Source organism: Canis lupus, chromosome 21 (genome assembly GCF_003254725.2).
Source record: "Canis lupus dingo isolate Sandy chromosome 21, ASM325472v2, whole genome shotgun sequence".
Taxonomy (NCBI): Eukaryota; Metazoa; Chordata; class Mammalia; order Carnivora; family Canidae; genus Canis; species Canis lupus.
In genome coordinates, this window is record NC_064263.1 from 42,508,860 (window position 1) to 42,533,520 (window position 24,661).

General features: G+C 48.1%; 1 protein-coding gene across 6 annotated transcripts in view; it reads left to right on the forward strand.

The window, feature by feature from the left end:
• Nucleotides 1–24,661, forward strand: part of NAV2 (neuron navigator 2) — a 722,151-nt gene that overhangs the window by 531,245 nt on the left and 166,245 nt on the right. For all 6 annotated transcript variants that reach the window (XM_049099111.1, XM_025459747.3, XM_025459751.3 and 3 more), the window contains 2 exons: nt 12,599–13,700; nt 19,176–19,288. In XM_049099111.1, the coding sequence (XP_048955068.1) occupies nt 12,599–13,700; nt 19,176–19,288 (1,215 nt within the window). The remainder of the gene's footprint in view (nt 1–12,598; nt 13,701–19,175; nt 19,289–24,661) is intronic.

Below are 24,661 nucleotides of genomic sequence, written 5' to 3' on the forward strand. Positions count from 1 at the left end.
GGGACCGAGTTCTGCATCAGGCTCCCCCACGGGGAGTCTGCTTCTCCCTCTGCCTATGTCTATGTCTCTCATGAATAAATAAGTAAAATCTCTAAAAAATAAAAAAAAAACAAAAAACAGAAGGTGCTTGGCAGTAACGTGTTTGATCTTTGGTGACCTTCTCAAGCTCGGTGCCTCAGTTTCCTCATTGGTGAAATGGAGTCATTATTACCTACCTCACTGGATTTATCCTGCAAATAAAAAAGAGAAGGTATAATAAAAAAAAGCTTTCTGGCACGGTATCAAAGTGTAAGCTCCGTAGATGTTGGCTGTTATTAATATATGATTATTAATATTGTTAGAGGGGTTTTTTCCATAGAAACCTTTTGTCAAATAAAATCTTACATGTAAAGCGAGCTGCTCTGGTAGGAGCAGAGCAGAGAACATATAAAAGGAGGTTGGCCCAAATCCCTCTTTCCATAATTGCTTTCAGCATCCCCCCTCTCACCCCCTGGCCGCCCCCTGAGCTGCTCTGTGGACCTCGGGCTCTGCACCCTCAGTGCTCTAAAGGGTCCTTGGCCTTTCGCAGACCACATACACTCTCGTTCAGAGCCCACCTGAGTCATGGGCCTGTCTGACAGGTGTAGCTTTAACCCTTTTTTTCCTGCTGTTCAGTGTTGGGGGCAGGAAGGTCAAAGGGAGAAGCCAGCCACCTTGCTAGTAAGAGCTCTTCTGCTCTTGCCTGCTTCTAAGTCCTCTCTTGACCAAATTGAGTGTCTCCGTCACTTTCAGCCTTTCCTTGTGGAAGTGGTTTACAGTCGTCCTCAGATTCTATCCCTTATGTGGGGAGAGCTGCCGTTCCTTGGTGTGAAGTAGTAAGGCTCACATTCTTCAGAGAATGTCTTTCTTTTTTTAAAGATCCCATCCATTCATTCATGAGAGAAGCAGAGACACAGGCAGAGGGAGAAGCAGGCTCCCTGTGGGGACCCCGGTGTGGGACTCCATCCCAGGACCCCAGGATCACACCCTGAGCCAAAGGTAGATGCTCAACCACAGAGCCACCCAGGTGCCCAGGTTCGCATTCTTTAGCACGTGGTCTTCCAAGCTCATGTGGACGGCAGTCACCCGAGGAGCCAGTTAAAGGTCCAGCTGCTCGGGTCCATCCCCAGGGATGCCGAATAACCAGGTTTGGGAGCAGTGCCAGCCAAGCGACTTTATTTCAGAGCCCTGAGTTCATCCACAGCTGTGTCGTTCACTGACCAACTGTGAGACCTTGGAGAAGTCATTACCTGCCCCCAGAGGTCCGTTCCCTTCCTGGGAAATGAATGACTGAAGTAGCGGATCTCTTCCCAGGTCCAACATTTTGAGGATTGCATCGTTCTCCCCTGGTCTGAGCTGGGTGCCACAGGGCAAGATCCTCACCTCTCTTGTTCTGAATGTCATTCTCGTATTAACACAGGCCAAGATCGCATCCGTTTCCGTCGCGGTCGTGTTGTAGGACTGCGTTACAGTGAGCCTAACTGTTGAGAGAAATCTTCAGGCATGCCACGGTGCAGCTGTTATGCCTGCTTCGTTTTCATGCGGTCTTTTGGTGTTAGTGCAGAGCCTTAGATGAATCTTCTTGAAATAAAAGGGAGAAGATTACACATTAAGGGTAGTTAATGCTCAGAATGCGTATCATGAAAGTATTCTGAGATCTACGAGATTGTAACTTCACAGGGGGAAAGCGGGTACATCCTCTCCCTTGTATAGTTTTTCTGGTTAGACTCTTACCTATTGGACAGCTGTCTTAACTGACTTAGGTGGGGTGCCCATTTTTGGCTCTCTCCATTAACACCGTGTTTACCAAAATGCATGCCATGATATGCTATTACCTTAAACTATCCCATAAAATCAGTTTAGGGCAAAACACATTCAGAAATCATAACCAAGGCAGCCCCAGTGGCGCAGCGATTTGGCGCCGCTTGCAGCCTGGGGTATGATCCTAGAGACCTAGGATCGAGTCCCATGTCGGGCTCCCTGCATGGAGCCTGCTTCTCCCTCTACCTGTGTCTCCACCTCTGTGTGTGTGTGTGTCCATGAATAAATAAATAAAATCTTAAAAAAAAAAAAAGAAATGATAACTATTGTGTTATCATTTTGGATTTGCCTAGTGCAAGTAAGCCTAGTAAAGAATCTTAGAAGTCCTGCAAGGTGGAGCACCCGGGTGGCTCAGTCAGTTGGGCATCTGCCTTCAGCTCAGGTCATGATCCTGGAATTGGGGGATCGAGCCCCATGTTGGGCTCCCTGAACAGCAGGGAATCTGCCCCTCCCTCTGCTCCTTCTGTCTTTCTCTCTCTCTCTCTCTCTCTAATGGATGAATAAAATCTTTAATTAAAAAAAAAAGTCCTGCAATGCAAGGAAACTGACCACTACTGAGCCCTCCATTTTCCAAGCGTACCTGACCTTGGAACCCCTTCTCTCTATAAATGCCTGTTTCCATTGTTCATCGGAAAGCTTTCTGGCCTAACACTGGTTTGAAGGCTCCTATTTTAAGTGCCCACCTTCTGCCCCAAGAGAAAGCAGGAAGATTGGGCTGGCATCTTAGGGGAGAAAGCCTGCAGAATTCCTTAACTCACTCTTAGAGGGATGTATTTACAATAGCATACAACCATCGTGCTCTGCCAAAGAGCTGTTAGCTGTGGACAGTGACCTCTTGCAAGAATAGGATTTGCCCCTTGTAAACTATTTATAATCTCTCTGAAATTTCATACACCCTTAACACAAGGGAGACCGTTTTCTGCGTCCAGTTTTGTGCTTTCTCATAGCCATATATGGTACAAGACAGAGAAATGGCTTGACCAATTAAAACAAAAGCTTTCTCCTGAAACCTATTACTTGGGATTTCGAGCAAAGAGTTCAAGAGAGGGGAAGGGGGTGTTGTGAGGGTGATGTGCCTTCACAAAACAAAGATAAAGAAGAGGAACAGTTTATTTTCAAAGGTATCTTCCTTCAGCTGTCAGAAAATGATTTGCCTCCTTATCCAGCCGAGATGGGAGGCTTTTAAAAATATGTGCAGGACACCTTGTGATATATCAAGTATATGGGGGAGGGAGGGAGAGATTTTTAAGAATTCTCTCATAAGACTTTACTACAAGGTCAGATGTAAGCGCAACTGGATAGTGGTATTTCCAGGAGGTTAACCTTTGTTTAGCTTTCCCAGCTCTTTATGGCATGAAGGGTGATTGGAAGAGAAGTACCTTGTAAAACTGGAGACAACGTAGTGAACGCTGTGTAGGACCACGGTTATTTTCGTCCGCGGCCTTTTCACTACCAGGAGAGAAACAATTGATTTCGTGACCCATGGTGTCACACCTGTTTTACCCAAAATAAGCCACCGAAGGAAAAGAATGACCTTGTCATATATTAAAAAAGCAACTGCAGTTGTTCCAGCTGTTGAGAGCCCCTTCTTCCCCTTCCTCTGGGGTGGAAAAGTCACCGAGGAGGACCGGGAAGCCTGTGGCTCACGGGGAAGAGCTGGCTGCCGTCTAGCAGGATAATACACTTCCGCATTCTGCACATTTCTTTCTGGCCACACCCTCACAGGACACTGGAGTATTTGGACCTGACCTTTTCAGTGACCTGTGGCAGCAAAATTTCCACCACACGTAGAAGCAAAAAACCACTAAAAGCATCACCGAAGTTTCTAATCTTTACGGTTCACTTAGCTCTAAGGGGAACAAACTGGCATAATGAGCCAAGAGGCGAAAGCGAGGCGCACCTGCTTTTAATTTTGAGCCACATGGAGGGATTGAGCATGGGGAAGAGTTTTTATTTGTTTGTTGGTTTTTCCAGCGACCATTTCTGGGCACCCACTAGCACATCAGCCGTTCTCCCAAGTAAGCTAAGTGCAGCTGCTCACCACAGTGCCTGCAGGCCAGTGCCAGGGACCCCAGAGGAGCCTCAACAGAGTCGTAAGGCTCTTCCAATAGAAAGCGATGGCCTCTGGTTTGGGGACTCTGGAGGTTTCCTGGAATGGGAGGTATGGAAGGTAAAGCAGGGGCTGAGGGTGGGTGTGGTGGGGGGCAAGGGGGGCGACGAGGATGACAAGGCATGCCAGTCCTCGTCGCAAACAGCTTGACCACAGAGCTGGTGATGGCCAGTTTAAGGAAGAAGAATTCAAGTGGTGTAATTTGCTTGCCTTCTAGAGTCTATTAAAGAGGATCCTTATTCCTTTGAAGCAGAAATTGTTTTCAAGCTAGGGTAAAAGAATACTAATGAAGTAATATTCTAAACTATACAATCTCATGCGATTCGTTAACTAGCAGAGATGCTTTTTCTTTAATTTAGCGAACATTGGGACCCCTGGGTGGCTCAGCGGTTGAGCGTCTGCCTTTGGCCCAGGGCATGATCCCAGGGTCCCGGGATCGAGTCCCACGTTGGGCTCCCTGCATGGAGCCTGCTTCTCCCTCTGCCTGTGTCTCTGCCTCTCTCTCTCTGTGTCTCTCATGAATAAATAAATGCAAATCTTTAAAAAGAAATTTAGCAAACATTTATTGAGATTTCAGTGTGTGCCAGTCCCATGCTAAGAACTGGGAATAAGGTTTAGGTCATGATGGCCAGAATAGTGTGTCACTTGCGGCCAAGTAACAGTCTGATTGTTTTCATTGTGGTTAAAATACACCTACTATAATATTTATCATTTTAACCATTTAAAAAATGTACAGTTCCAGTGTCTGCCTTCAGATTAGGTCATGATCTCGATCCTGGGATCGAGTCCTGCATTGGGCTCTCTGCTCAGCGAGGAGCCTGCTTCTCCCTCTCCCCTGGCTCATGCTCGCTCACTCTCTCTATATTTCAAGTGAATAAATAAATCTTTTTAAAAGATTTTCAGTTCCATGAACATTTTTAAAATGTTTAGTTCCATGACATTAAGTACATTCACGCTGTCGTGCAACCACGACCCCCATCTCCAGAACTTTTCGTCCTCCCCAACTGAAACTGTATACTCATTATTCCCTCCTCCTGTCAGCTCCTGGCCCTCATCCTTCTACTTTCGTATCTATGAATTTGATCACCCCAGGGACTTCTTGCAAGTGGACTCATACAGCGTTTGTCCTTTCGTGACTGGTTGATTTTGCTTGGCATAATGTCTTCAGGGTTCATCTATGTTGTACCGTGTGTCAGAATATTCTTCCTTTTGAAGACTGAAATAATATTTCATTGCGTGTCCATGCTATATTTAGTTTATCCATTTATTTATCCAAACGCTATCCATTGTTTAACCTCTGATGGATGCTTGGATCGCTTCTACCTTTTGACTATTATGAATAATGCTGCTGTGAACATAGGTGTACAGATATCTGTTTAAGCTCCTGCTTTCATTTCTTTTGGGTATATACCTAGAAGTGGAATTGCTGGGTTGTATTTCATGTTTATTTTTTTGAGAAACTGCCATTTTGTTTTCCACAGTGGCCGTCCCATCTTATATCCCCACAGTAGCACGCAAGAGTTCTAATTTCTCAATGTCTTCTACGAAGACTTTTCTTTTTCTTTTTTTAATAATAGCCACCCTAGTGGGTGTGAAGTGCTATCTTAGTGTATTTCTGACTTGTATTCCATGATGATTAGTGATATTGAACATCTTTCCCTGTGCAAATTGGCCATTTGTATATCTTCTTTGGAGAAATGTCCATTTGCCCATTTTTCCATCAGATTATTGTTGATAGGGACTGCGTTAATAGTGCAACTTTCTAAAAATATTTATGTAGATCATCATCCTTATTCTAACTTGGATGTTCTCAGAGTCTATGGAATTGTAGACAGAAGAAGGTTCTTAGAGTTTGGGTCCCAAAGCTAGCTTCTTCTTACTCTATATCCTGGTATTTTCCTGCCCATTTTCCTTGGTGGTTCTCATGCCCCCTTTCTCTTTCTGTATCTGCAATGATCCTCTGCAAGAAGGATTGAACAGAAAACTATATTTAAGCCCATCCCCTTAATATTAGACATTGATCATAGCATTGCTGAGAATGCTCCCTGGTCAGGTTCAAGGTCAGAACCACTTAATGGATTGAGCGAGGCTCCTGTGTCCCTCTGTGGTCTAGTGACTGACTAACAAAATTGTAGAGAAATTGAACTGAGCAACATTGAAAACCATCTCCAGCTTGTGTGGCTAGAGTCCATGGACTTTCCAAAAAAAAAAAAAAAAAGAAAGAAAGAAAAAACAGAAAAAACTGGTTTCAATTATTCTGACAAATTTGAATGCTCAAGATTGACACCTTGACAAATTACAGGGAATTACAAACATTTTCCCAGACCCAATTATCAGGTCTTTTCTTGAAGAGTATTGGGAGGATTTAGGCGGGAAACGTCCCCAGGGCAGGTTTAAAATCACAGTGGGGGTGACAGGAGCTGGGATCAGCCTGCCTAGAACACATTCCCTGTGCCCCTGCTGGCATCAGGACCGGACCACCAACGTCTCCCTAACTGGGAGGCTGGGGACAGAAGGGACTGGGGGCCAGTGTTGGCCCTCCTGGAGGGAGAGAGGAAGAAATGCTTATTTATCTGCCTTAGACAGTATTTTCATTTAGAAAGTATTTTGGTTACTGTCAGGGAAGGTTAAGGCTGGATGCCAGAAAAACCAAACTTTCCCCCTCCCCACAGGAGGATTAATGTTCTCCCTAAACCCTTTAAAAAAAAAAAAAAAAAAAAGCCTTTTCTCTTCTTCAAAGACATCCTGTCTGGAGTGTTTCAAATGAGACTTTTCCTTCTTGTGGTGGTTTGTCAGTTGGTGGTGGGTGAACCTTGGAAGCTGGTCTTTTAGAAATGAGATGTTCAGGCTGCAGGGAGCAATCCCCTCTAGGCTCATAAAATCTGTTCAGGGGCTCTGTGATAGGCATTTAAAAAAATGAATTAGGGTAGAGTATATTAGAGTTTATTGCATGTAAAAAGAGTGTGTCTTGATATTTTTCAGTTTTGCGTGTGCATGTTTGAATGTTTGTTGGATGTGATGTAATGTGTCACTTTTTTTTTTTTTTAAGATTTTATTTGTTTATTCATGGGAGACACAGAGAGGCAGAGACATAGGTAGAGGGAGAAGCAGGCGGGGTGCCCGATGTGGGACTCGATCCTGGACCCCAGGATCATGCCCTGGGCGGAAGGCAGGCGCTTAACCTCTGAGTCCCCTGGGCGTCCCATAATGTGCCATTCTTAACTGTTTGGTAGTTAAAACTTGTTAAAGCCGTTATTCTTTAAATTTTCTTTGGCTAAACAAGGCCTGGTCATGTTTGCCATTCTCAGCAGAATGGGTGCTAAACAAATACAAATAAATAAAACTCTAAAAAGTAACCATTTCGGATTAGTTTGAACCTGACTAGTTCTAATTTGGGACTTCTGATTTGATTTCTAGTTTGTTGATTACATTTTCCAAAAACAGTGGATTTCAAATAAGGAGGTACTTATATTTATTAAATATGTATACATAAAATAAGTATTTCTTGATTTAATGGAAAAGTGTTTCCCCAACTTCAGTCTTTCACAAACTTGAGTGAGTTTTGCCAAATTTGTGAACTGCTCATATTTTTGTTTTATATTTTCCTTAAATCGACTCAAATTTTAAATCTACATCTAATATCCATGAAACTGTTAATTTATATATGAACTCTAATTATTTCTTCTAATGCTGCAATAAAATAAGTACGGCTTTTATAATATAAAAATACTCCTCTGGGGGCACTTGACGGGATGAGCACTGGGTGTTATTCTGTATGTTGGCAAATTGAACACCAATAAAAAAATTAAATTTATTATTAAAAAAAAATTCTTGAAAACAAAACAAAAAAATACTCCTCTGCCTCTGAAACTAATAATACAGTATATGTTAATTAAAATGAGTTCAAATACAAAATTTAAAAAAATATATTTATCCATGTGCCATTGAAAATAGTCTCCCCTACTTTCCGTGGCCCACATACCATTGCTGGAGAAATGCTGATATTCAGAACATTCTTTTATGCTTCTCTCTTTTCTCCCTCTTAGATTCCTTTGCTCTAACAAAGGTTTGTATACATGAGAACAGAAACTAGAGCTGGTCCTTATTAGGGAGAGAAGTCCTCTTGATTTTAAAGACCTCTCCCCACATTCCCTCCCCCAGGCTTGTTTTCATAGAATACTAGCATTTCTGAATTCACAAGCTCCTCATTCAAAGCTGACTCTTCCTTGACCCAGCCAGTTTTCTCTAACATTCACTAGTAAACATCTTAAGAGAACCATGGAGGTGGAATGCTTGAAGGTAAAGAAACACCTGTTATGTCAGAGCACGGAGTAATGACAAAACTTAGGGAGGGCTGCGTTCTCTGGCCCCAGCCTCACTGGGCCTTTGGAGACTCACTGAGATGTAAATGGAAGCAGAGCTGAAAAGGCTCTAGAGAAATAGCTCATCCTCTTTCTTACAAATGGGGTGACTGAGGCCCAGAAGGGCAAAATGGCACATCTAGGGTCACAGTGTTGGTTGGTGACAAGGCTTAAGGCTTGGCTCACCTACCCACATCTCTCATATTTATTTCACTATCTCAGAAGCATGGTAGGGACAGTCTTGTGCTAGGAATCACAAAATCCTGGCATTAGAAATGGCTGCTTTCCAAAGAAAGAGGAACAGCCCCCAAACAGCCTCTTCAGCCAACGTCACTGATGTGATACCTTCAGAATGATGGGAACATGTCAAGACCACTCATGACCTGGAGATCCTCTCAGGATTAAGGGGATTTCTAGCCATGACCTAAGTGCAAAGTGTAGGTGGTCTTATCCTCAGGTGCTCTGGTGTCCTGTTGCCCTACTCAGGAGACTCCTGTTCTAGAAACCAAATTCAGATCATCTCTACCTTTTCCAGCTATGACGAGTAGCCTTGACATGTCCCCATGATTCCATAACCAGGGGAGCCCAAGCTAAATACCAAGTAGGAATCCTGAAGCTCTGAGTCCTGATCTTGTTTTTTGTTTTTGCCGGAGTTTAGGCTAAAAAGTTATGATAAAACTCTAATGACTCTAAGGCTGTGTCTCTGTTGCCTTAAATGTGAATAGCAAAAGCCAAAACTACCAACCTATAATTCAAAAGCCACATATGGGGATGCCTGGGTGGCTCAGTGATTGAGCATCTGCCTCCTGCTTGGGTTGTGATCCCGGAGTCCTGGGATCGAGTCCCACATCGGGCTCCCTGCATGGAGCCTGCTTCTCCCTCTGCCTATGTCTCTGCCTCTCTCTGTGTGTCTCTCATGAATAAATAAATAAAATCTTTAAAAACAGAAACAAAAAAACCCCAAAGTCACGAGTGTTTCCTATGCTCTGACAGGCTATAGCACACAAAGATGAGCCAGGGAGAGTGGACACAGGGGGATAGCCAGCCAACCTAGAGCAGAAATACGGTATGACAATTCAGAGGTCCTTGGCTCCATGAAGGTTTCCCAAATGGGAGAATTGATGGATCCCGACCCTTAGGCCTCGTGGTACATCGTACAGCCGTCTACAGTCCTTTGTATTGTCTGTTCTGTGTTTGAGGCTTGTTGCCTCTTTGGACAGTGAGTTCCTTGAGGGCAGGAGCTGTGTTTTATCCCCCTGTATTCCCAGAACCTAGTGTAAATAGGTGGACCTCTACAATCCATTTATGGGAAGGTATGAACAATGTCGAGGAAAATAAAGAGTAGGGAAAAATGCCATGTGATATAAACCAAGTGATTCATTCAGCTGTAGGGTCTCACCGTCACAGAGAAGGCATTTGAGCAGGGGTTTAAAAGACAAGTGGGAGTTTCAGGGGGGCCGTTGTGGCACAGCCTGAGAAGGGACAGTGTGAGTATTCGTCATACCTACGGCCTGTGAGCCCTTTCCTTCAGCTTGGTCTGTACATATCACGTAGGGGAACCAGGTGTCTCTTTACATCTGGATCAGTCGTTAGCTAGTGAGTCCTAGGTTAATTCCTAGCCGTGTATGTTAGTGTTACAAATAGACAGACATGCTAGGTAGGGGCATTTGTCAAAACCATCTCAAGTAGGCTTTATAGAAGTTCCAAGGAATGTGTGGGAGCAGAGAAGTCGTACTGATCCATGTACATACGCTCAGTGGAACGTGCCTAAGACTTCTTCAGGGAAGAGGGGCGCACCTCTGAGTGTGATGTAGTTCCTGTGAGGACATTGTCACAACCTGCCCCCCGAAGGCCCCCTTTTGTTTAGCACTTATTTTCCAACAAATGATAAAATGTATTATCTACGTTAATTATCATCTGTTCCTGGATACCTGGGTGGCTCAGGGTGTGATCCTGGGGTCTCGGGATTGAGTCACACATCAGGGTCCCCGCAGGGAGCCTGCTCCTCCTCCGTCTGCCTGTGTCTCTGCCTCTCTCTCTGCGTCTCTCATGAATAAATAAATAAAATCTTTAAAAAAAATTATCACCTGTTCCTCTCTGCTGGAACGTAAACTCCATGAAGGCAGGGGCCGTGTTGTTTTGCACTGATGTATCTATCCCAAGTACCGAGAACAGTGTCTGACATACGCACTGAATGAATGAATGTTGGCACGAGTGATCTGAGCCCAGGTAAAGGGGAAGACCTGTTGTCCTAAGAGAACTGGAACTCGGAATTGGAGATCACTGGTATTTCCTCCAGAGAGCCGGCCTCTGCAGGGTAGGTGCCTCCTTTCCAGGGGCTGGGCTGGTTTGTGCCCCGCCGAGGCTGTCGTGAAGGTACCTGAGCAGCGGGAAAGTTGATACCTAAAAAGCACTCTCAAGGGGCCCTTGTTGAAATACGTCCTTCATCAAAGGAGGTAGGTGTGATGATGCAGTCCCGAGAGCACTGTGTCAGGAGACTTGGGCTCAAGTCCCAGCAGTGTCCACGTCCAGCTATGGGTTTTCAGGGCAGCTGTTAGCCTTCCTTTGAGCCTCAGTTTCCTTACTCCTAAGAGGGAGGCACTGAACCCCTCTTCGCTGTGTGCCTAGCACCGCGCCTCCTGTTACCAGGAGGCCCTCCGGAGGCAGCGTCAGGCCTGTGGAGACCCTCTGACAGGCAGGCTGTGTGGGTGGGTTCATGAGCCTGTTTCCAAGCCAGTCTCCGGCTCTCCCCAGGAAAAGATCCAACAACGCCCCGTGAGTTTTGTTAGGGAGGATTGTGCAGCACCCCCCGCTCCCAACCCAAATCCCCAGTAAGTCAGGAAGATGTATGTGTTTTAAAACATTGGGAGGTCTGCTTTGGATCACCCTGGAGCTGTGGCTTCCCGGAGCAGCTGGGAGCGAGAGGAGGGAAGGGTTCCTCTGCCGGGAGCGCTCTGGGCTCGGTGCGCGGGTCCCACGCGGGGGCTCCCTGCACTCGGCTTTGGCGGCCGTTGACTTTTAAATCATAAAAAGCCGCTCTATACACAGTTTACTCTGTTGCTAGAAGGCAGCGGAACCTAGGTATTAAAAAAAAAAAAAAGGCAGAAGAAGCAGCCGTTAATCCCGCCAGGCTTCTGGGCACTGGAGCAGTTGCGGATGACAAAAGTTAATTAGAAACATGAGCAGTTTAACTGAAAACACTTGTGACAATTGGAAGAGCAGCCTCTCCGGTTGGAGAATTTTTCCTGGGGAACCGTTGCGGGAGAAAGTGGCCGCTGCTAGGTAAGTCCCGTCACGGTGACTTTGCAGACGCGGACGTGCCCGTGGGGGGCTGGAGCGGCGCCTCCTGTCTGCCCCCGTGCAGCCGGCGGGCAGCTGCCCCAAGGTGGGCGACGGGCTGCGTGGGTCTCCGTGCCCCCCGAGGAGGCCGTCGCGGGCCCCGGTTCTGGAACACGGGCCGCCTTGGTCGGGAGCCGAACTCCGGTTCGGAACCCAGCCTGCTCGGCAGCGTTCTGATCCTAGCTTGGAAATGGCTTGCGGCTTTTCTGAGAAAAGAGTCTGGCTGGGGAAAGCCTCCCCGAGCGCCAAGGGGGAAGCCTTGACTTTCAGATGACCTGTGTGTTTTCATGCCTACGGTGAAGCCTTGTGCAGTTGATACTCTTGAGCTGAAAATTCTTTTTTTTTTAAGACTTGCCTGAATCATGTCTGTACCTCTTTCAAAGTGTCTGCATAGGAAAAACATCTATGCTTTGATAGGACCTAGCAACTTCCTCGGGTAATCATTCTTCTGCAAAGATTTTGCTTGGTTTCTCTCTCTCTCTCTCTCTCTCTCTCTCTCTCTTTCTCTCTCTCTTTCTTTTGTCCTGTTTTAATGTCTCTCCTGCATTTTCATAAAGTTGGCTAATTCCCAATTATTTCGCATAACTGGGAACTTGGGTTGTGGGTTGAATGATTCAAGGCAGTAGGCGTTTCCTACGACTTCCCTCCACCCCGTAGTGCTGATGCAGGTTTCTGTTGGTTTTTCCATAAACGTATGCTTGATTGTGCGTTGCACACGTTGACGTTAAGATCGGTGTGCCTTGCGCGGAATGTGACGGCGGAGGTGAACGGTGTGTGATGGGAGAGCAGAAGGAAGGTAGGACTTAAAACTTAACCACAGGTAGTGCACGAGGCGGGTGACGGAGCCATCTGGCATCTGGGTTGAGAGTGCTGGGCCCTCCCTCTCCCTCCCCCTCGGTGCAGGTCCGTGGGCATAACTCGCCTTTCCTTCTCTTCCCCATCTCCGCAGAGCCATTGGCGAGCCCAGCATCCTCCCACCCCGGAATGAGCGAAAATGCACCTGCTCCTCTGGAGAGTGGCGGCACTTCCACCCCCGCTAACAGCAGCGCCTCCTCGGCCATCCCCCAGCCCGGCGCTGCCTCCAAGCCCTGGCGCAGTAAGTCGGTCAGCGTGAAGCACAGCGCCACGTCGTCCATGCTCTCCGTCAAGCAGCCCGTGCCCGAGACCCCCAGGCCCACCCCCGAAGCCATGAAGCCGGCCCCCAACAATCAGAAGTCCATGCTGGAAAAACTAAAGCTTTTCAACAGCAAAGGGGCTTCCAAGGCAGGCGAGGGCCCAGGGTCGCGGGACACGAGCTGTGAGCGGCTCGAGATCCTTCCCACCTTCGAAGAGAGCGAGGAGATGGAGGCCACTGGGCGCTCGCTGTCCGTGGCGGGTCCTGCGTCCAACAGCCCCAAGATTGCGCTCAAGGGCATCGCCCAGAGAACTTTCAGCCGGGCGCTGACCAACAAGAAGAGTTCCCCAAAAGGCAGCGACAAGGAGAAGGAGAAACAACAGCGGGAGAAGGAAAAGGAGAAAAGCAAGGACCTCGCCAAGAGAGCCTCTGTGACAGAAAGGCCTGAGCTCAGAGAGGCGCCAAAAGAAGACCCCAGTGTGGCGGTGGTGACCGAGGTGCCAAAAAAGTCCTCCAAGATCGCCAGCTTCATCCCCAAAGGGGGGAAGCTCAACAGTGCCAAGAAAGAGGCTGCCGCCCCTTCCCACAGTGGGATCCCCAAACCCGGAATGAAGAGCATGCCCGGAAAATCCCCAAGTGCCCCTGCCCCTTCCAAGGAGGTGGAGCGGAGCCGGGGTGGGAAGCCGAGCTCGGGGCTCCCCCAGCAGAAGCCCCAGCTGGATGGCAGACACTCCAGCTCCTCCTCCAGCCTGGCGTCCTCAGAGGGAAAAGGCCCCGGAGGGACCACCCTGAACCACAGCATCAGCAGCCAGACCGTCAGCGGGTCCGTCGGGACCACGCAGACCACGGGAAGCAATACCGTCAGTGTTCAGCTACCTCAGCCCCAGCAGCAATATAACCACCCCAACACTGCCACCGTCGCGCCTTTCCTGTACAGGTAGGTGCGGCCGCCCGCCTGCCATGGGCCGCGGACCCCAGAGCCGCTCTGGTAGCTTCGAGGTCTTTGAGGGCAGGAGTCGGGCCTGCCTTCCAGGAGCGTGAAAGCCGCCAGCCCGGGTACCCCTCGATCCGTGCCTAGTAGAGCTACCCATGGGCGTGTGAGGGCACAGCAAATACAACACGGTCGGGTGGGGGGCTGAGGGGATGGTGAGAGAAGGCTAAAGAGAGGAGGCAAAATTGGTCCCCAGGATGAGGAGGAGCTGGCCAGGCATGGGGGGACCCAGGGGCATTTACAGGAGCAGACGTAGCCCAAGCAGACATGAGTCAGGTGCCTTGGTATTGCTCGGCAGGAGTGGCCCCAGCAGTAGCCCTATAGGATCCTGATTGTGCTTCCATAAGTGAAAAACGCAAGAGCCACCTTGCTTAATAACTCTCCCTTCTCGGAGGGGTTGGTCTTGAACTTCCAGATGCTCACAGTTTCTTACTCCATCACACGTATGAAGTATTTTTTTTTTTCAGTCCTTGCTGTGTGCTAGACTGTTTTGAGAGGACAGTGGGACAAGGAGGAGAAGGAACCAGTTCTAGAAGAACAAGAGGACCAGATTCGATTGAGACAGGCCCAGACATTTGCTTGTCTGACTCTGTCCTTCCGTTATCTGTCCCCCGGGTCCCTCTCTGTCCCTAATGGCACATCCATAGGACGCTGCCTGCTAGGTGTGCCCGTAGCCCGCGAGAGCCTCCGGTTGCTCCGCCTGTGCCATGCACCTTTGTGGAATGGAGGACACTGGCTCTGGGTGGTGCTTGACACACGTGGATGAGTCCTCTCCAGCAGGTGGAAGCTCCCCTAGCACCACTTTTAAGGGAATCCCGAAGCTTTGCAGAGTGCTCAGCGGGCCTGTCCTTGAGACGTGCCATACCTTTGGCCACTCTGCACAGCTGAATGTTAACAATACCCCTGCATAGCGAGAGGGGACCGAAGACTGAAGGCCATGTTCTAGGCACTTACTGCACAGCTTCTGCCCTGAGTGTGTACACCCATACTCTGGACACGCACACCTGTACACCTAGAGGCAGGGACATACGTTGCCAGCAACAAGTATGGACACAAGTTCACATTTCTTTATAAAATGCTAGTGCGCATACGCACATTTGTATTTATGTTTCCCTGTTCGGGTGCATCGACTGGTGCACGCCCACACTTTCAGCTCCCTGTGTTTCTGTGGTTCCTCTGAGAATTGGATAGCCCCTCTCTCCCTGCCTGGGTTGCTCTCGGGTAGGCCCTGTTACTCTTCCTGCCAACAGCGGCCGGAGAGACGCTGGCCTGAGTGATTCAGAGTAAAGCCAGGCAGGTCCCGCCAGGGAGGGGAAGCCAGGCCTCTCCTCCTGTCTCTTTCCTTCTCTTGGGCTCACCCTCCCCCTTCAGCAGGGGTCATGCCCAGACTTCTTAGTTGGAAGGTCCTCTTTGTATTCCATCAAGTCATCAGCTCAGCTAACCGTTGGAGAAGGGTGCCAGGGCTTGGATAATGACTCAGCGCTCGTCTCCATGCCCGGCTTGGAATACAGTTGTTCTCTGAGCCATGGAGGCAACTGAATTGCTCCCCATGAAATTTTTATCGTTCCAATAACGCTAATAGTCCGGAGGTCATGCATATTCAAGCCTGCTGCACCCAGATCCTTGATTTGCATATTTGAAATTAAAATATATGACAGTCTTTGGTCACCATCCATTTCACTCCCTCTTTCTCTTTTTCTATAATCATTTGAAAGATTGTAAAACATTTAACCTCTTAAAATTTCAAGCTTTTCTGTGAGAGGAAAACTCTTAACAAAAGCGCAAATGTCTGACATCCGGGAGGAATGAGAAAATGTCATGGTATCTGTCAGGCTACATTTCCACGTTCTCATTCACCCATGCGAAGCCCTTCTGGCCCCTGTGACGGGCCTTCCCGTCTGAGGTGAGCCAGGATGGGAATCGGGGTGCCTGGGCTCTGAGGCCTTTCACTGGCTTGTGCCAAGCCGTGTAGTCGGGGGCCCTGCCTGCAGGGTCAGCTGTGGAATGTGCGCCAGGTCCATGCAGAGACCAGCTAAGGGCTTCTCGTGCCTTGGCCCCTGTGATCATGCCCGAGACTCCATGAGCTGGCTGCTTTTGAAATCCCCATCCTGCCGGTAAGCACTCTGAGGCTCAGAGTAATTAGGTAGCTTGTACCCAAGTCCAGAGCTAATAGCGAGAAGAGCTTGTGTTTAAACCTGAGTCTGACTAATGAGAGGGACCAAGTTCTTAAGCACGAAACAGTCTTGACTCTAAATCACTGCATCTCTCTGAACCTCGTCCGAATCTGTACAGAGATTGGGTGAAATGAGAGGATTTTTTTTTTTAATGGGTTAGTCTCGGGGCGCCTGGGTGGCTTAGTGGTTGAGTGTATCTGCCTTTGGCTCAGGGCGTGATCCCAGGGTCCTGGGATCGAGTCCCTCTTCAGGCTCCCTGCATGGAGCCTGCTTCTCCCTCTGCCTATGTCTCTGCCTCTCTGTATGTGTCTCTCATGAATAAATAAATAAAATCTTAAAAAAAATTTTTTTAATTAAATGGTTTAGCCTCCCCTTGTGCTCTAAAATTCACTCAAGTTCATGGCTCACTGCAGATAATTTGCAGTGCTCTCCCCTCCACCCCCTGAGAACTGTCCATATTAGTGATGTTATCAAGGCATAAAAGAAAGATAAATCATCTTGTAAAGTCACTCTGGATGAGTTCTATATATCAATTCAGAAGTAACATCGATCACTTTCCGCTTGACTGCATGCTTCTGTGTCCTATCTATCACATGTGATTCTTGCAGCAGCCAGAGAAGGTCGCTGTCGTAAGCCCTGCTGTACAGATGGGGGCCTGCGGGGCAGAGGCGGGAGGTGACGTCCCAGACCTACGTGGCTCCCTACAGCCAGCCACACTCCTATGGCTCTTAGGGTTCGGGCTTCGAGTCTAAGGCTCCTTCTTGTAGCCAGCATCTTTCTAGACTTAAAAATTCCTTTTATTTTTCTTTAAGATGTTATTTCTTTATTCATGAGAGACAGAGAGAGACAGAGGCAGAGACACAGGCAGAGGGAGAAGCAGGCTGCCTGCAGGAGCCTGATGCGGGACTCGATCCCAGGACCCCAGGGTCACTCCCTGAGCCAAAGGCAGACGCTCGACCACTGAGCCACCCAGGCGTCCCTAGACTTAAACATTTCTCATTTGTCCGTTTTCCACGCCGGCCTAAGTGTCTGCTCTACGTGTGAACTTGATCAGCTCGAGTTCTTGTACATACACATCGAAAAAGCCAGTCTTTGCTTTCAGAGAGCTCTCTGGGCGAGGAAAGGTGTATCAGCTGGGTCCCGTTGTGATAGATCGGCAGCAGGCGAGTACGAGCGCTGTAGAAACACAAGGTGGAGCAACCAGCTAGCGCAGTCCGGGGAGGCTTCCTGGCCTCCGTGACATGGGAACCGCGTGTTCAAGGGAGATTAGGAGCAAAGTGAGGGAGCAGGATGAAAAAGAGTCTTCGGGCACAGGTCACAATCACTACAAAGACAAACCTGCTCAGGGCATGATGTGATCTCAACAGAGAGAAGACGCCGTTGGAACGTAGGGCAGGGCTCTGCGTAAGGGCAGGAGTGGCAGGAGACAGGGCTGGAGGTGAAGGAAGACGTGCCCATGTGGGACAGTGTCCCCCACAGTAAGGACTTAAGGGCTTCCTCTGTAGGCCATGGAAACTATCCGAGAGGCCTTTGATCAGAGTGATGTGATCACATCAGTATCATCAGATCCGTGGAGGATGGTGTGGGAAGTAGACCGTGGAGGATGGTGTGGGAAGTAGACCAGACCTACGAACAGTCTAGAGTAGAGGTCCCAGATCAGATGCCCGATTCAGACCCAAAAGGTGTAGTATAAATGAGCGGCTTGGGGTAAAGGGGCTGGCAGAGGGAGCCCTGGGCCCTCTGGGGGAAGCAGCCATCACTGGGCACCAACCAGCAGGTGTCACCCTGCAAGAATGTCGGGAAAAACTCTTGTTTGTCCTGAAAGTGAAAGCAGAGAAAGGGGGATCCCTGGGTGGCTCAGTGGTTTGGTGCCTGCCTTTGGCCCAGGGCACGATCCTGGAGTCCTAGGATCGAGTCCCATGTCGGGCTCCCGGCATGGAGCCTGCTTCTCCTTCCTCCTGTGTCTCTGCCTCTATGTCTATCATAAATAAATTTTAAGAAGAAAGAAAGAAAGAAAGGAAAGAAAGAAAAGAAAAAGAAAGAAAGAAAGAAAAGAAAGAGAAAGAGGCAGAAGCCCAGATATTTCTTGCAAAATCTCCCCATTTTAAAATGTGGACATGAATTCAAAGCATCTTAAAATACTACACTGAGAGGAGGAATCTGTGGGTTGGTTCCAAACCGCGGCTGCCACTTGCCATCTCCAGGCTGGAGGCAGTGAACCTGCTTATGCAGTGCTTGCGGGGCGGAGGTGGCGAGAGCCTGGACTCTGGCCGGGGCAGCAGGGGTGGGTCAAGAGGAGCAGTTGGGGGTCCAGAAATCCTCAAAGGTGGAGACTGCAGGAACTTGGAACCCATGGCTTCCTTTGGAAGGCAGTAAGGCGGGGCGGGATGGATGACTTGAGGTTTCTCAGTACATCCCCCACATTTAAGACAGTTCACATTCTTGGCAAACGCTTTCTTCATAGAGAGTGAAATCTGGCCGAATGAGTGCAGGATGCTAATGAATTAATAATGCTTCACCCAGGGTCATGCATCTGAGTGTAACCACACATTTGCATGCCGTGCCCAAGTCAGCAGAGGTAGTTGTGGCAAGAACGCATTGCACGAGGCGGTTGCCTTGATTTGCTCGACAAACAAGGGCACGGAGAAGGTCTGGGGAAGTACAGATTTCAGTCAAGTGTTGAAATAATGATCAATGAGACCTTTCATCTCAGAAGATCTGAGCCCTGAATCAGGAGACGCAGAGGGCAAACACACCTGCTTGGCACCCACTCCTGACTGGTTTTATAGTCACCTTTTCAGAGAGAGCCATGTCAGGAAGATCTGGGGAGGGCCGCAGGGCTGTTAATGGAGTCATCTTTATGCTTGACTTGCTGGCATTGCTGAGTACTTAGAAGTTGCTCTTTGGCAGAGGTTAAATGATCCAAACCACACGGTACTCTCCAGCGTTTTTCTGGCTAGACCTGGCTCCCTGATGGGGATTCAGAGGAGCAATCCCCGGTGAAGGATTGCAGACCCTCCATTTGGGCAATGAATATTTCATCTTTTACAGTTCGGTGGCTCTCTCTGTTTCTGGGACATAGCGCCACGTGGACTGATGAATTATTTAGAGTTAGTCTGCTGGTCTGCTCTGTTCTAAAGCTTCTTGTTGAAGGGAGTGATGGTGGGTGCTGTGGTCAGAGCACGGTGGTCCAGATGGGGTAGCTACTGCTCGTGACAAGTGTGTCTGCTTTCGCTTATGTGTGAAGGTCCCAGACGGACACCGAAGGGAATGTTACTGCTGAATCCAGCTCCGCGGGTGTAAGCATGGAGCCCAGCCACTACACCAAGAGTGGACAGCCTGCTTTGGAAGAACTCACTGGTGAGTATGGAGCCCCAGAAAGTCTGTGTCTGCTGGTGATGGGACCTCCCGTGTGACCACCTGCTGGAGGGCACGGACCCAGCTTGATTCGAAGTTCGTTTACTGTTGCATTGATGGATGAGCCAAACAAACTTTTCTTTTTCTCTCTCTCTCTTTTTTTTTTTTTTATTATTTTCCTTCTCTTCTTTTTTGCCCTATCCTCTCTCACACAATCCACTCCCTTGTCCCCAGAATTGCAAATAAGTCTCTTACTGATTAGAAAATCCTATTTTAATATCTATTCTATTTTTTTTTAATTTTTATTTATTTATGATAGTCACACAGAGAGAGAGAGAGAGAGAGAGGCAGAGACACAGGCAGAGGGAGAAGCAGGCTCCATGCACCGGGAGCCCGACGTGGGATTCGATCCGGGGTCTCCAGGATCGCGCCCTGGGCCAAAGGCAGGCGCCAAACCGCTGCGCCACCCAGGGATCCCTAATATCTATTCTATTTTGTTCATGTGCATAGGGCATCTGGGCTGCTGTGACACTTAACCTTGAATTTTCTTGTTTTCTTGTTTGCCTGGGTGGTGCAGTAGGCTAAGCATCTGCCTTTGGCTCGGGTCATGATCCCAGGGTCCCGGGATCGAGCCCCACATCAGGAGTCTGCTTCTCCTTCTGCCTCTCACCTGGCTTGTGCTCTGTCTCTCTCTCTTTCAAATAAATAAATAAAATCTTAAAAAAAATTTTTTTTTAAAAGATCTTGAACCTCCTTGTTTACTCCTCAGATAAAGTCACTTTCAAACAGGATCTAGAACTATAAAATACTGTCTTTTTTTTTTTCTTTCTCGTGTGGAAGCGCTGATTGAAAATGCATTCTTGGCTTCCTCCATTAATCGGAAAGAAGAATACAGCATGCCTATTTTACCAAAAAAAGAAACAAGCAAATCTAAATTTTACTTAAGTATAACCTAGATGATGCTGATTTTAGGGGTATTATGGGAAAACATAAACTCCACAGTTATCATGTAGTGACCTCCACAGATATCGATTTATTAACCTTACACTGTCACAGTCTTAAAGGAGAAAAGTTAACATGTCCTCATTCCTACTGTGGCACATTTTGAGTTACCACCTCCTCTGTCTTCCCTGGTCCCCAGCTCTGTACCCTCTGTTCCAGCAACTTCTAATCAGGGAAGTAAGTGGTAAACCACATATTTAGCAGAGGTTGTGTTATTCCTCGCATATCTTACCACTTCCAGAGTTGGGTTAAAAATTGAATCCATGTTTAAAATCCACTTATTAGACTAAATACCCATGACCACACCATTTTAATAGCCACATTACAGCTGGGGAATTGGTCTGCAGCCCACGTGATGGAATCATACCCATCTCACCATTAACTCCGAGTATTCATTTCAGAGGATCTGAGCGATTTAACTGTTTCCTTCTGGTTCTGCCGGCCGGGCACAGTGACGGGGCCAACTTTGCAAGCCATTTACAAGTGATCCATCTTGCAAGTGGCTCAGGGCCCCACATTTGGGATTGATTTTGCGCTTCCTTCTCTCCAAGCTTTGTAGCCCCCTTGCATCTGAGGACATGAATAGTTCCAGCAAAAGCCCCGCTACGAGCAGGGCGTGGCGTTCGGTGACTGCTCAGGTCTCCGCACGCATTCCAGACCGTGTTCTTATGTGCACACATCAAAGGAGCTGGGCCAGTGCTCCCAGAGCCCGGCATGTATCAGATGTGTGTCCCGCGGAGTAGCGGGGATTCGTGTCAGACGCTGAGGCTCGGCAAAATTCACATTTGAAAAGCAGAAGCATCAGCCAGAGAACATTCCACATCACACTTACATTTCAGAGTGACAGATTACAGCCTGTGATCTTTCACCAGTTTTTCTCTTTCTCCATGTGTCTCCTCTGCAACAGGCCTGTGCGGCCAAGGAGTTGCACAGAGAACCTGAGGTGCTGCAGTTGGTTTGGGGGACAGATCTGTGCAGCCAGTCTTGCCTGATCAAGCACTCTGCTTTCTATGAAGTCTAGTGGCATGGGTTGCTGCTGGGAATTTTGTTTTTCCTTTTTCCTTTCTTTCTTTCTTTCTCTCTCTCTCTCTCTCTCTCTCTCTCTCTCTCTCTCTCTTTTTCTGATCGGAATCAGAGTAGCCTGTCTGCACTGAAGCAGTAGAAATCACATGTGTGACTGTACTGGGAATTATTTTATGGAGACAATGAATAGTAGGACAAGGTTAAATTAACTTATCCACAGCTGATCCCTGGAAATGACAATGAGTAGTAGGTTTATTTGCAAACATTCAGGGGGCGTTTGGATGACTCCGTGGGTTGAGCATCTGACTCTTGATTTGGGCTCAGGTCGTGTCTCATGGTGCTGAGATCGAGCCCTGCTTTAGGCTCTGTGCTGAGCACGTGGAGCCTGCTTAATAGTCTTTCTCTCCTCCTTCTTCTCCCCTGCCCCCACTCACATTCTCTCTCAAAAAAAGAAAACGGAAAAAAAGGAAATGAACATTTAGGAGACTATTTGACCAATTGCTCTGTTCTTCGCCTCCTAAGGTGGGGAATCAGATGGATTTCCATGTTTCCCCATGGTGCTCTGTCATCTACATGGTGCTGTGCGTTACAGCTGAGCCCTGCATCTTGGGTCGTGAGGTTAGAAGGGAGCGCGCACACCTGTTTATTATCTGGTCCATGGATCCCTTCTGTCCGTCACTGATGAAAAATGTCTTTCAGTCTCTGCCTGAATATTTGTGACAGGAGGTTATTTCTTCATGAGGCAGCCCTTCCACTTTTTTGTTGACTTTAGTAACAGAATTCTTTATTCCTTCCTTTCTAATCACTGGATATAAGCCATCTTCCTGTAGCCCATGGATAATTTCCATCTTTTGTCATACAACGGCTTCTTCCTTCAGCCAGGTTCCTCCCAGGTTCGTCTTATAACACCCTGACATCCTCCAAATTCAGGCCTACGTGATTAGAATGGGGCGTTGTATCCATCACGGCCAGTGGCCTAAGGGAGGGCTGACCTTGCAGATATGGGAGAGCCACAGAGAGACACGGAATAGCTCCAGATCTCTGTGTATGAGCAGAAGTGGCCTCTATTTCCATCGGAGCACGGCTGTGTTTTTATTTTGTTCAGGCTGTGAGTTGGTAGGGGAGTCTCACATCGTCTAAGGAGGCACAATTGACAACAGGATGCCATCACCTAAGCAAGGCAGGTGTGTTACTGGTTTGCCTTATCTGCTTTGCTCTTGGAATCTGGTGTGTGTAGAGCTCTGAGGGGAGCAGACATTTCCCAGCAGAACCCCCCGCACCCTACCCCTGGCCCAAGGGAAACAGGAAACTCAAGTCCAACAAGCCAGGTATATCATTTTGTGCCAGGCATATCATATGCATCTTCATTTGATCCTCCAACCGACCCTTTCAGGGAAGGTTTTTGTTCCCATTTTACAGATGGCATTCAGAAAGATAAGTGACTTACTCAAAGTCAAGTGGCTAATCAGCAGCAGTGCCAGGATTCAGGCCTTTATCTGTTGAAATGCAGAGAGTCTGTGCTTTATCTTTGACTCTGCGCTGACCACACATTTTTAGACAATAAATACGTCTCAGGCATCTATGGATTTGTGTGACGGTTACTAAGAGTAAGGGTGAGATACCATCCCATCTCGAAGATCTTTGAATGTCTAAAGGAGAGTTAGCGGGCAGACATGTCAATTAGGAGAGACTTGGAGAAATGAGTATAATTATGATACTTTGGTATGTGATTAAGTTAACACATTAATTTGAAAGCGTGTGCCTAGATTTAGCTTTGGTAAATACATGTGTGCTGCGGAGGCTAGAGCTGTCCAAAGGCTCAATACCTTTTCGGCCTTTGGCCATAGCTAGGATGCGGCCGAACTGTCAGCAAACGATACTTACCTGATGGCCCCAGGAGACGGACACAGGTACATTTTTCCAGGGCCACACGGGGAAGGTAAGTAGACATTCATCCCTGCTTTCATTTCAAAACACACACGTAGATGTATTTCTAAATAATCGGGTGGGAAATGCAAGCTGGACCACTTTCCAGATAAGAGAAAAATGCCTTGCAACTTTCTCTTGGTTCAAAAGGGGGAGAAAATTGAAACCACTTGGCATTTGCAAGGACAAGAGAGTTGGCTAGAACAAATTTCCTCCATAAAATCACACACGTATTGTTCGGTCCATCAGCCAGCCTCCAGGCACCACCGTGTCGAGAACAACCCTATGGAAGCTGTTCCGTCTCAGGAAGGAAGTCGGTTCTATGACGTTTCTTAGCTGCCTGTTGCCTTATTAATGACAACCGCTGGGAGTTTTACTTAGCATCTGATGTAACTCCCACTCGCCACTGCCCCTGTGTACTGCGTTTGACGCGGAAATTTCTTTCAAAATGTTGCTCGACGCTTGAGATAGTCACGGGCTTTTTTTTTTTTTTTTTAAAGATTTTATTTATTTATTCATGGGGGGGTTGGGCAGAGACACAGGCAGAGGGAGAAGCAGGCTCCCTGCAAGAAGCCCGATGTGGGACTCGATCCTGGATCCCGCCCTGAGCCGAAGGCAGATGCTCAACGGCTGAGCCACGTAGGCTTCCCAGTCACAGGCTTTTAAAGAGCATTGACTATGGTTCTGTGGTCTTCTTGGCCCTCCTTGGAATTACTCTGAGGGAAAGGTACCTGCTTCCTTTCATCATTCTTATACTTACTCCCCATCTCCTCTGCGCCATCTAAGCCCAAACAAAGCACAAGAGCCAGTGAACCCAGAGCAGGTGACTCTTGAGGGCACATGGTTTCCTAGCTTGTGTGTGGCCTGTTTCTGCTGGGAACACTTGGGCCAGCTCAGCCTCCACCTGGCCAGGTGTCCTGTGGAAAATCTTGCCCAGAGAATGGAAGTCTCTTGTCCCCTCCGAAGAAAAGCCTTCGGCCTTCTTGCTGGCTTCCCGCTCCGCAGCAGCAGCTGGTATGAGTTGGTGCTCGAGGTGGGCGCTGTGCTCAGGGGCTCCCCAGGCCCTCTCCCACCGAGTCCCCACAGCTGCCCTATGAGCTGGGTACTCTTGCTGTCCTCATTTTAGTACCATGGAATCTGAAGCACGGAGAGGGTCAGCACCTTCCCCACAATCACACAGCCAGTGATTCAGAGGAACCAGAATTTGAGGTGACATAGTAAATCTAACAGGAAGAGGCAAGCCTCTCTCTGTAGAAATACTTGTGACTAGGAAATAAAGATCTTTCAGCCACTGTGCACATCCCAGTCATGAAGTAGGGCTAGTAGATAACAGTGTGTTATCACCAATGGGTGAGCAAATAAAATGCCTCACCCACACTTTGGCAAGGGCAGGAAATGATTCGCAGGGAGTGCTTAGACCTAACT